The sequence below is a fragment of the Austrofundulus limnaeus genome, unplaced genomic scaffold (genome assembly GCF_001266775.1).
Source record: "Austrofundulus limnaeus strain Quisiro unplaced genomic scaffold, Austrofundulus_limnaeus-1.0 Scaffold3, whole genome shotgun sequence".
In the NCBI taxonomy this organism is placed as follows: domain Eukaryota; kingdom Metazoa; phylum Chordata; class Actinopteri; order Cyprinodontiformes; family Rivulidae; genus Austrofundulus; species Austrofundulus limnaeus.
In genome coordinates this window covers 5,622,336-5,634,389 of record NW_013952405.1, presented here as the reverse complement: position 1 = coordinate 5,634,389, position 12,054 = coordinate 5,622,336, and the positions used below count along the sequence as shown (strand labels likewise).

The following is a 12,054-nucleotide window of genomic DNA, read 5'->3' as shown; positions in this document are numbered from 1 at the left end:
TGTGTGCGTCTGGTCGCATGCATGTTTATTTCTCCCCGTGTTTGCAGACGCTGGATGTGTGTGTATGTGTGTGTATGTGTGTGTGTGTAAGGTTTTTCTTTTAGGTAAAGGAGAAAAAGAGCAGCACAATGTCTGGGGCAGGGTGTCTCACTAATGAGGCTGTATAGCTGTGGGATGCGAGAGTCACAAACACAGACAATGATCTGGGGACCATTTAGCCTCTCCTCTCCATTCCTCACACATCACACCAAGGCAGCTTTAACTCAGTCAAAGACCCCCCCCCCCCCCCCCAAGCCCTCACCTCCCTATCCCCCCCATGTCCTCCCTTTTTCTGACATGGAGAAGATGAAAACATCCGCCTTCGTTTTGCAGCACAGTATCAAACATTTTGCATGCAGAGAGTTTGCTACTAACAACAGGTGAATGGCCTTCTCCCAGCACAGACAGGAGGAATCAGCGCAATTAGTTTGTCGCCTTTGGTTTACAGAGAAATGAAAATGATGACCTAAATAACAAGCATCACATACAAACTGCATCAAACAAACCTGATGGGGTAGATGGGAGTTATTTTGTAAATCCAAAGTATAATCGTGGGGGAATAAAAGGGAAAAAAAACATAGCTGCGGATGTTACAGAGAGAGAGAGAGAGGCAAGGGSAGGGGGAGGGGGTGGGGAGGAGGAGAGATCTAACAGGTGCAGACTGGGACTGATGTGGACCAAACGCTTCGGAACGCAGACACAGAGCGCAGCGCCACACCGCCGCGCGCTCCTCATCTGGAACCGCATCAAAAAGGAAAGAAAAAAAAAGTAGTTTTTGAGTTTTTTTGTTTCTGGAATTAACTCGACCAGAAGTCAAAGAGTTTCCATCTCTAAAAAAGAAAGGAAAGGAATTACCCGCCTGTTAAGAAAGTCGCATTACTTTCCTGGAAGCTCGTGCGCGTTCGGCTGCGTCTCCAAATTGGCACTCCGGCGGTTCTGAGCACTTTAGAGAGACAAAGTGGAAACTAACGTGCAAAGATTGGATTYCTTTTGGATTAGACACACGCAAGGTAAGTTTTTTAATGTTTCCTTGCCTGTTTTGTTTGACAAAAAATAAAAATAAAAATTGCTTGTATAGAATTAAAAAATACAAAAACTGAAAGCTATAAAACAGTTAAAATTATCTCTAATAAAATTTTATTTTGTGCTGTAATTTTATTTTAAAGAAATGTGATTCAAAGCATTTTGTTACAGTTAAATTGTGAAGATCTGCAAGTACAATACAATCATCCTTCTTTTTTCCCCATCTTTCCTCAGGTCCAAATAGAGACAGAGGAGGAATCATTTGGGAAACAAGTTGGGGAAATTTGTTGAATTCCTGATAAACGAGGACAGAAAACAGTGAGGTGTTCTCAGATGATCACCAGAAGAAAACTAAATCTATGAGGAACTTTTCCTATCCCTGTCATCATGGCATTAGACATCCATGTGAAATGTTCCTGCGCTTTTAAGTTGGGCTTTAAGAGACATTAAAACAAATGAATTGTCTTTTTTTCCAGCACAACAAAGAATATTTCAACACTCTATTCTTTAAGTTTAATTTGGAACAAACTATTCTTTTGTTGGTTTCAATTTTTGTTTGATTCCAACATTTACATCAAGACAAATATGTTTTTGTGAATCAACTTTAAAACACCCAGACCCTTGTTGCGAGTCTTGGAGAATTTTTCTTTTTTAATTGTTCTTGGATTTTCTTCTCCTGTTGTTTCCTTGCTACCATTTTGATTCTTCACTTATACTCGACCAAACAACGTACCGATTTCCTCTGACCCCCTCATCCCCCCCCACACACACTTTTTTTCTTCTCCTTTCTCACCTTTTCATTTCAAGCTGGTTCTCAGAAAGGCTCCATCCTGGCCGGCACTATWCCAGCTAAGGGGGAAGAGGACTTCCTCGCGCTGGCCGCTTCACGGCTCAGCCGCAGGAAACGTGTTATAGTGGCCGCTGTAGGTGTGGCCATGGTCCTAATTTTGTTGGTGGCCATTCCGCTGCTGGTCCACACGACCAAAGGGGGCACCAGTGGAAGCGCGGGGAGCCATTACGAGATGCTTGGAAGCTGCAGGATGGTGTGTGACCCTTACTCTACTTCACAGCCAGGTCAAGAGCTGACAGGCGTGTCCCCACCTCCCCAGGATTACACTGGAAAGAGGATGAAGCCCGGACTAAGGGGGCCTCCGGGGATCCCTGGCCCTCCAGGAGAGCGGGGACCCCCTGGAGAGCCAGGCAAAGCTGGGCCACAGGGGCCACCCGGACCAGGCCCTGGAGGCTATTCTCCTGCAATCTACACTCCCAAAATTGCGTTCTATGCAGGGCTCCGCAAGCAGCACGAGGGCAATGAAATACTGAAATTTGATGATGTGGTGACCAATGTAGGTAACTACTACGAGCCCAGCACTGGCAAGTTCACCTGCCCCCTGCCTGGCATCTATTTTTTCACCTACCATGTTCTAATGAGAGGTGGTGATGGGACTAGCATGTGGGCAGACCTGAGGAAGAATGGACTGGTTAGTAAAGTGTGTGTGTGTGTGTGTGTGTGTGTGAGGGAGTGTGAGCGGAACACAGGGTGTGTCTGGATTGGAAATGCTACACATGCCCATGCAACAGATTTTTATTTATTTATTTATTTTTTCCTGATTGTTGATGTGTCTTGCCATAAACTCATATTCACCTCTGCAACATTGAGCTCTTCAGATTCAGAGCACATTCCACTTAGAAGGTTGGCAACCAAAGAATGAAAAGGCAATCCTTCTCCTCATTAAGGCGGATTCACACTATACAGCCCAGTATTTCAGCCACGGATATTTACATTCCCACACATGCTTTGGCTAAATGACAAGTGGCAGAATGCGGGTGGTGCCGCACCGAAAAGAACAGCCTAATTAGTAAGTATCACACACAGAGCTTGATTATCACCTAAACAGAAGTGCAAAAGAGCACGGGAGAAATGTCTGTCAGAATGTGGACGAGCCAGTTTGCACCTCAGCTAAAGAAATAATGAATTTAATATTGACAGTCCACTCATCCACTGCCTCATTCCCCAGACACTAATTAATGATAGAGGGGGCTGCTAGGAGGGAAGAGGAGCGGAGAGGTGGGATATATCACAGGGATTTTTATCAGAGGAGTCTAAATCTTGGGGAAAAAAATCTTCAACTTCATTTTTACCTTCATTCATTCATCAAGGACTCCGAGTGCAAAAATTTTCTGCTCAGACCAAGGACGATTCACACTCATAAAATTTGATCAGAACTAATCTTTTGGGATCTGAAATAAKTTCCCCTTTCCTAATTTCTGTGTTTTTAATAGATCACAAAGGTGAATATGTGTTTAAGGCTGCCCACCTAATGTGCCGTATTGTCATTCCAGTCATTTTAGCCTGCTAAATAATTCATCCGTCTTAGATTAGATCCCCCTGAACACCCGCCATATACCTTCCTCTCCTATCCCTCATCCCAGCTTGTTCATTGATTCTCCATTAATTATCTTTTCACTCAGCTCAATTATCCAACCTCGCCCAGGTCCATCTGACACCCGTCAGGTGGCTCCTTTAACTGCTTCAGTTAAACAGAGCACCCACTTTACAGAGATCTGCCCAAGCAGAGCTCCTGGTGAATGAAAACGGAGTGTAAATGAAATCCTGCAGAATGCCTGATCATGTTTGGAGTTATTAAAGCCCCGAGGCAGACGGGTACTCCGCCTGAGGCCGGTCAGCAGCTGGGGATTAGTTAACAGGTGCTGTGTTTGATAAGTTGCATTCCTGAACATAGACTCAACCACGTCTGTTTAATCATCGCCGTAGGTGCTCAAACTTAAAAAATTTCTTTAACAAATAGCTACAAAATGCCTGACTCCCTTTTAATTTTATGCAGTTGATTTTYAACACCGCCTTGGTGAGTCAGCTCATTTGTCAGTGAGAATGAATGAAACATACATAAACTCATTGGGGACGTGCCGGGATGTCCTCCAGAAGACACTGAAAGCGAAAGCAGAACAAGACAAGCGAGCTGACGGTCATGGGTGGGGCCGAGGACGATAGATGACTTAATGGAGGTCTGGAGACAGTGGGCTGGTAGATGAGGCATCTGGGAGGCTGGTGTTGAAGGCCAGGAAGAGATCAGGCATGATGACCGATGGACACCCACTCACCACATCAACGCTTGACGTGTGATCAAGGTCGAGCAGAAACAGAGGACGACAAAAATCTTTTTTTCCAAAACTTCGTCTTTTTGCCACTCGAACGAGTTTAAACTGATGCGGCTTATAAATCAGTGCAGTGATGTCTGTCTGTTAACGTGGTACTGACGTTTTGTTTGGACTCCTGGGTTTTTAGTCATATCGTGGATGAGAGTCATGTTAGTTGGGATCTAATGTCTAATAAACATCCACYCTGTGAAGCCTAATTGCTCACACCCTAATCTAATGTTCACAAATCATCGCAGTGCAACATTTCTCGAGTTGCAGGGGATTTGTGACTGAAGGGAGCAAGACTTGTATTTGCAACTGACTTGTGAAGGTTTAACTGATGATAACATCCTGTACTTGTTGAGTTTATTAACCGTCATGTATGTTATCTGCTCAGCTAAGCCCAGCTTTGGAAAGTGATAGATGGACGTGCTTCATTAGGACCCTTAATGAGTCAATACAGATTTATATTCTTGAGAATAAACATTCATAAATGCTTCTTGTTGTCTTTAACAAACGGGTTTAATTACTCAATTCCTAATGTCCTGTCAACGATATACGTCTTTGAAATAATTAAATATTCGAGGTTCCAGGTTAGCACCAGATGTTATTAAGACAGTGTATGATAGAGTTGGCATGCTTCTCTAGTTATGAAGAGAAGTAATACAACTCCTGTTGTCCTCATTAACAAGCACATGAACTGCTCATCCAGTCATTTAAACTCCTATAAAGCTATATCAAATATTTTTAAGGCTACAGAGACAAATGGATACTGTCTTGGCTTGCATTTCTTCTCACACTTGCTTTTTCACCTGTCACAGTCTCTTTTAATAACCCAGCTAAAGGTCAGGTTAATTCACACGACAATGTTAAAATGTCATCACCTACTGTAATGACCTGTGCCTGTTTTAACTTAGGAGACATAGATAGGCTGCAAGGGGAACAAAATTGGCTTCAGAGAGGAGAAGTGTTAGCACAATTACTTTTGGACTGACAGGACAAATGTTGTCTTTTATTTATTTATTTATTTTTAGTTCATGTGGGATGTAAATAAAATATGATAATATGCCTCAGGTATCACCGACCACATGCTGTAATAGTGAATGGCAGGTAATAGCTATCCCAGACACGGTTCGGTGCCTAAGTCGCTTGTCGCCGTGTAATCCCTGGGCTCCCAGCGGAGAGGGTGGGGAGGAGGGGGGGAAACCTATTCAATAAATATTCTATTTCCACAACGTCACCCCTCACCACTTCCCCAAGCCTCCTGCCATGCACTGGTGTCCCTTAGGTAAGTTTAACAGCGACTTTTCTATTGTCTCCGCTCTAAGAGGTCAGTATATCACAGCGAATGAATCCTGTCAGTTTTATTACCAGTGGAGCAAAGCACCACAGATAAAAACAAGACTTCATACACCCCCACATCTCCCTTGGTCTCACAAAATAGCCCCGCTTGATCAGTTTGTTCCTCCTGGCCCCCCTTCATCAACTCTCTGACCCCTCTTTTTCCCTTCCCCTCACTTTATTTTGTCTATCCTTGTCAGTGTTTTGCGACTCTGCTCGTAGAAAAAAAAAACCTCCTCCCTCTCATTCTCCTTGCCTGTGGTCCTCTGCTCCTAGGCGTGTTTACTGGAGGCCCAATAAAGAAAAGGAAAAGGGACTAGCCAGAAGACTGAGATAGCCACAGGCAAGCCCCGGGGGCCCCCGCCTCATGGCTCACAGCTCTTCCAGCTTTAGGATCAGTGTTGTACGCTTCCCGCTTCACATGGATCAGTCTGTCCTCTATTCGTATCCATCTCCTCTGTTGGCTCCCTGTCCTAATCCCACACCGTCTCCCCTGTGACTCCCTGTCTRGTGTCTGCATTAATAAATGGCTAACATTAATCTTTCAACCCCGGGAACATCGGCTAAACCAACATTTCATTCATCAAATCCGAACTAATATGCTTCATATTTGATGTTATTTTTGCAAAGTGCTGCTAAGGTCATTGATGTCTGACAGGGTTGAGGGGGTGAGGGTATTCCCACATTTCCTTCCAGTTTGGTCAAAATAATGAGCGGGATGACAGGCGCCTGCTGTCGATAAAAAGTCACAACAACAGCATCAATGTCAAAAGCAGCCAAAGATGCAAATGTGATTCTGACTGTCACTACTTCATGTCAAGCAGAACAATATAACCTTTACAGATGGCTCCCGTGGTGTTTCTTTGGGAGATGGTCTTCTGGGAGCTAAAAGTTAAAAATGACGAAACAACATTTTTTGTGAAGTACTCATTTCATACATTTTGTAAATGTGAAATATGCTGCTGACTAAAAAGAAAAACAAAAGGTTTTAAGTCAGCTATAGACTACTTTTCTGTGAGGACTTTTAGTATAACATTTCTATTACAGTTTTCTCCAGAAGTCCAAAACCTTTCATGTGAAACTGTACAAACTTGGTCAAGTTAGAGCGTTTGTGGTTGTTTGTTCTCTGGTGTTTCCTTATGATGGGCTGGAAACAGAAAGCATCCCTCTTCCTACTCAAAGCTGGACACCGATGAGCTAACAGCTAGTCTGAGTGGGGTCAAAATCCAATAGGATTTCTTCCATCCATTATCTATACCCACTTATTCCTTTCAGGGTCATGGGGGCCATCTTAAAACAACTTCACGGTGGTTCTTCTAAAACTGTGGTTCCCAAAGTTGGGGTCGACGCCCCATAGGTCCTGAAACATCAAGGTGGGGTCTTGAAAAGATTTTCAGAATTATTRACATTTAAAATGGCTACTAACAATTTTTTGTCTTAGTGTACTTGAAAATGGACAAAACTAGCAAAATGAATATTGTTAACTGTTTGATCTGTGTTTATCACCAAAAAATAGTTTGTGTTGCTATTACTTTGTGGGTCAAACAGCGAAAAGTTTGGGAACCATTCAATCTTTACATTGCTGTCAGTTTTSCATTMCTTGGTTTCTCTATTCCTGCTTCTGCTGTTGCTAGTTGTGCAAACTACCCAAAACGTTTGTATAAATAACCATAGATATTTTATACCAAGTGTGTAAAATAATGTGATGTTTTGAGACAGCACACTTCAGTCTTGGCTCTGCTTAGATCAGAGTTGTTCAAACTGGCAAGATGATAACTGTTCAATGTCATTTCAAAAGATCTGAAGWATCCCTTTAAATCKGAGAACTGSATTAATCTGCATTTTTGATWAACTCMTTTTAATRAAGTGTTGAATGAATTTTTTAAAAAKCTGGACACAAATCATCCGTCTGGTGTAGCAGCAGCTGTAGTTGGTTTTTTACTGTGTTACTGTTGAGCTGTCAGATTTACTTCTCCGCTCCCTTAATCAGTCGGGTTCAAAATGGACAGGATCCTGCTGCATTTTATTTCACGACACCCACAGATTATGCTCGGGCAATAAAAACACAAGTTCAGGACTGATAAATGGTGAGCCATGCGTCTAGACAAGGACAAAATGGATTGGYGGAGCGGGAAAGGAACACAAATATATTTATTTTTTGTAGTTACAGTAATTCAGGCTCTGCCGCTCGGTGACTGACTATTTTCAAATTGATGTGTGCTCRTTGGGGAGAAAAGGGGTCCCAGTGATGGGAGTGACATGATGGTGGTTGAATTGCAGATCATATTCTGTGGCTGTCATGGAGATGTGCGTCGCTTGTCTGGGTGCTGACATAGATTGAGTGCTCCCAGCATGGATGGACACAAAGCCAGACACAAGGCCACTGACTGCTGACATACGTCTGATGATTGGAGCTGCTACACCACAATTATTGATACATCCTATTTATGTTTTTTTCTTTAAGTATTTGAGGYATTAGATTAGTCCATACAAMAAWWAAWWAAWWAAAAAACAAAACAAGATTTTCATATTTTTAGCAGCAATGTCAAAAGTTTGACATGTTTTTTTAACGACTATATATGGACAAATCCTCTGTCCGTCCATCCGTTTTCTGCCGCTTATCTGGGGTCAGGTCRCAGGGGCAGCAGCCTAAGCAGAGAGACCCAGACTTCCCTCTCCTCAGCCACTTGGGCCAGCTCMTCYGKGGGAATCCCAAGGTGTTCCCAGGCCATCTGAGARACATAGTCCCTCCAGCGTGTCCTGGGWCTTCCTCTGGGCCTCCTCCCAGTGGGACGTGCCCAGAACACCTCACCAGGGAGGCGTCCAGGAGGCATCCTAACCAGATACCCGAGCCACCTCAACTGGCTCCTCTCGATGTGGAGGAGCAGCGGCTCTACTCTGAGTCCCTCCCGAATGACCGAGCTTCTCAYCCTATCTCTAAGGGAGAGYCCTGCCACCCTGCGGAGGAAACTCATTTCGGCCGCTTGTATCCACGATCTCGTTCTTTCCGTCACTACCTGAAGTTCGTGACCATAAATGAGGGTAGGAACGTAGACCGACCGGTAAACCAAGAGCTTTGCCTTCTGGCTCAGCTCCCACTTCACCACGACAGACCGGTACAGCGCCCGCATCACTGCAGATGCAGCACCAATCCGCCTGTTGATCTCCCGCTCCATTCTTCTCTCATTCGTGAACAAGACTCCGAGATACTTAAACTCCTCCACTTGGGGATCAACCGGGAGGCGGCACGCTACCGGTTTCTGGCTCAAGACCATGGTCTTGGATTTGGAGGCACTGATCCTCATCCCGGCCGCTTCACATTCAGCTGCGAACCGCTCCAGTGAGAGCCGGAGATCACGTTCTGATGAAGCCAATAGGACCACATCATCCRCAAAAAGCAGAGATGTGACAAATCCTGTTTCTTGTAAAAACAGAAACTTTGCAGATCTGAAGATATCCACACCGAGTAAACCCAATTAAACRTGTTAACAAACAAGCAAAGATCCACTGCTTTTGGGTCAATAAGACCAAACACACAAAGAATGCAAATGTGAACCTGTCTACCCCACGACGTAGCCACTCGATGTCATGCATATCGAGTGGCTATACGCATCATAAGCAACAGGTCAATCGTTGACGTGGATAGTGATGTTGTTTATCGGCTGAATCTGTTTCCCGATAGACAACCTGTTGTCCCCAGTGAGCAAGCTTATCTCTACTACCCATTCAGACCTCCATCCTCAAGTCTTTAACCATCCCCATCTGATCAATGAGTGATCGAGTGGTTGCGCTGATCTATGGGGTCAGAGGCCATCATATCCATCACTTTAAGTGTCTGTTACGCATGTGATGTCAAGGGTGTCTCATCTGAAGCCTGATATAATTGGTTTTAAGCCAGACTATAAAAGARAAATGATAAAAAGTGAGTTTTTTTGTCTGCYTTTTTAACAGCTCCAAGTGTGTAATTTCRTCCTAATTGTGAATGCACGTGTCCTCTAACAGGTGAGAGCAAGCGCCATCGCTCAGGACGCCGATCAGAATTACGACTACGCCTCCAACAGCGTGATCCTGCATTTGGATGTAGGCGATGAGGTGTGTGTGCAGCTGGACGGAGGGAAGGTCCACGGAGGAAACCAGAACAAGTACAGCACCTTCTCTGGCTTCCTCATTTACCCGGACTGAAATCAATTTACAGAGAGAGAGAGAGAGAGAGAGAGAGGGAGAGGCAGGAGGAAAAACAACATACAAAGTGACACAACAGATGTGTACAGTATGCAAATTATTGCACATGAAAGTAATGGACACACATGCATGCATTCCAGCAAACACACACACACATACATATCTGCATAGAGATAAAAATTATTCAAAAGGATTGAGATAAAATAAGACATATACCAAATTATCTGAATGRAATCTGCAAATGGCACCTTTTTGTGTGCAAACATGAATCCCAGAATATGTAGCCACTAKAGATGCAAATAACTATTACACACTGAGTCTCTGAAATATCTCGAACATTATAATGAATTCTGTATTACCTGACATTTGTGAGAATTAAAAATATAACAAAGACACCCAGTTTGATCATTGTAATGCAATAAAAGTGTCGATTCTTTTTGTCCACACATTCTAAATCTCTCTAATTGAACATTCTGCCTGTTTTACACCTAAATACAGAAAAACATTAGTGCAAAGAAATTTTAAATAAATACGACTAATTGTGATGAATTAATACTTTGTTGTGATCCAATCTATAGCGAAACAAAACTGAAATAAACACTTATTTTATTTGTTTTTTATGCTCACATGTTGAACAAAACTGATGAAAAGACAACACTCCAAACATATTTTCCAGTGTGAAWCTGTGTGTAATTGTGTTTTAACTGCCAAAAGCAAAATTGATAACAAAACTGTGCGAGTGTGTGGATGATGAATATGTAAATATGTCAGATAATAGAGTAAAAGTCAGGTTTATGTGTTTTACTTTCATTCAGTGTTGTATATAAAGTCAGACACTTTCCTTTAAAATGCCCTGTCTACTTTATTTTTAAAGAAACCCTGTTAAAATATCATTATGTGTAAACTTACTAACTTTCACACCAACTAYCTGGTATATCTAAGAGGTTGAGTGACCAATTACTATTAAAACATCCACATCAACTTTTGTCACTTTGTCTGCTTTTTTGCAAAGGGTTTCCACATTTCAAGGTCAGAGCGGAATAGAAGCACTCGGCGGTCCTAAAACAGACGACATGTTGGGTTTTATTTGAAATGACCACTCGGACGGACTCGTGAATTGGATATATGGTACGGTTACATGAACTTACAGCAGGGATCGAAGTGACCGCAGCATAGGCTGCTGCAAAATTGATTTTCAATACATCTTAAGACACAGTGTGATACAAAAATTACTACAGCAACACAGAGCTGAGGTACAAAACAATCTGGATTCACCAAAAACAAGTAATATGTGTGTTTTAAATGGCATAAAATAATTTTATAGATAATGCCAGGATAAGTATGGCTAACATGATGAAAGCTATTTTATGAAAATTCCTAAATATTATTAGCATTGTTTAATGTTTTTATATTGATTYTAGACTTCACGTTGGTCCCCTCACTCTGAACATACACACTTAACCTCATTGTGTGTTTTTTYTTTGTGTGTGAATCAGCTCAAATAATGTTTGAATTAAAATGCTTGTATCATATTTGAATAGGGTTAAAAATAGCAATTACTGAAATAATTTGCAGACTATATTCTCACCAAAAAATATGCCCCTAAATATTTATGAGGCAGAGATAAACATCAACTAACRGACGTTGTTTTACATTTACAAGGAGCACAAATAGAATTAATACACTGAAACTGTTTTTTCCTCACCTTTCGTTGGTAACAATTTGTTTATAAATTGCTTGAATAAGATTTTTTGATGAGYTGTAAGTGAATCATATCTGCAACACTTACGATTCATAATCCTAACACTCATAAAACGATTGAGCTAAATTAAAATTGTCAAAATGAGCCAGTTTAGTACCTCAAGTTCACAAACAAATCAAGTATTATCTCTGAACCAGTCGCATGTACTCCTCATGGTAAAAAATAAAAGGAATCTTGAGTATGACTTGCATTCTTGACTAAAACAGTACCTAATTAGAAAAGGGAGCTGATGTCATCGCAGAAGTAAAGGATTTGGTGAATCTGTTGCTTCTGAGCAGAAAAGGAGGGATGAAGCTGCACCGTGCTGGGGCCCCAGCCCACAGCTCGCTCTTCTGGCAGACTCCAGCTGAAAGTTAATTGGACGGGGAGAGGTCTGAGACGGGCTGTGCCGAGGCCCATTAGTGATTCCCCTGTCGAATGCAGAGCCACGAGGATCACAGACTCACAAATAGGAGGATTAAAATAATCAATAGCCTTGACTTCTATCGACCACACACACACACACACACACACACACACACACACACACACACACACACACACACACA

The 12,054-nt window shown here is 42.5% G+C and overlaps 1 protein-coding gene across 2 annotated transcripts; it reads left to right on the top strand.

Moving 5' to 3' along the window:
• Positions 1-724: 724 nt before the first annotated feature.
• On the top strand, positions 725-10,730 carry c1ql4a (complement component 1, q subcomponent-like 4). Of its 2 annotated transcripts, none has more exons than XM_014019121.1 (3): positions 725-1,049; positions 1,297-2,408; positions 9,565-10,730. In XM_014019121.1, the coding sequence occupies exons 2-3, from the start codon at positions 1,998-2,000 to the stop codon at positions 9,742-9,744; spliced, it is 591 nt and encodes a 196-aa protein (XP_013874575.1). In that variant the 5' UTR covers positions 725-1,049; positions 1,297-1,997; the 3' UTR covers positions 9,745-10,730. The 2 variants fall into 2 exon arrangements, with proteins under 2 accessions (XP_013874575.1, XP_013874568.1); XM_014019114.1 differs by having other exon boundaries at positions 1,297-2,543.
• The last annotated feature ends 1,324 nt before the right edge of the window (positions 10,731-12,054 follow it).

Bases quoted from the DNA above. Each gene is read 5' to 3' on its own strand.
- c1ql4a (XM_014019114.1), top strand. From the start codon at position 1,998: ATGGTCCTAATTTTGTTGGTGGCCATTCCGCTGCTGGTCCACACGACC. The intron at 2,544-9,564 runs GTTAGTAAAGTG...GTCCTCTAACAG, and splicing joins ACCTGAGGAAGAATGGACTG to GTGAGAGCAAGCGCCATCGC.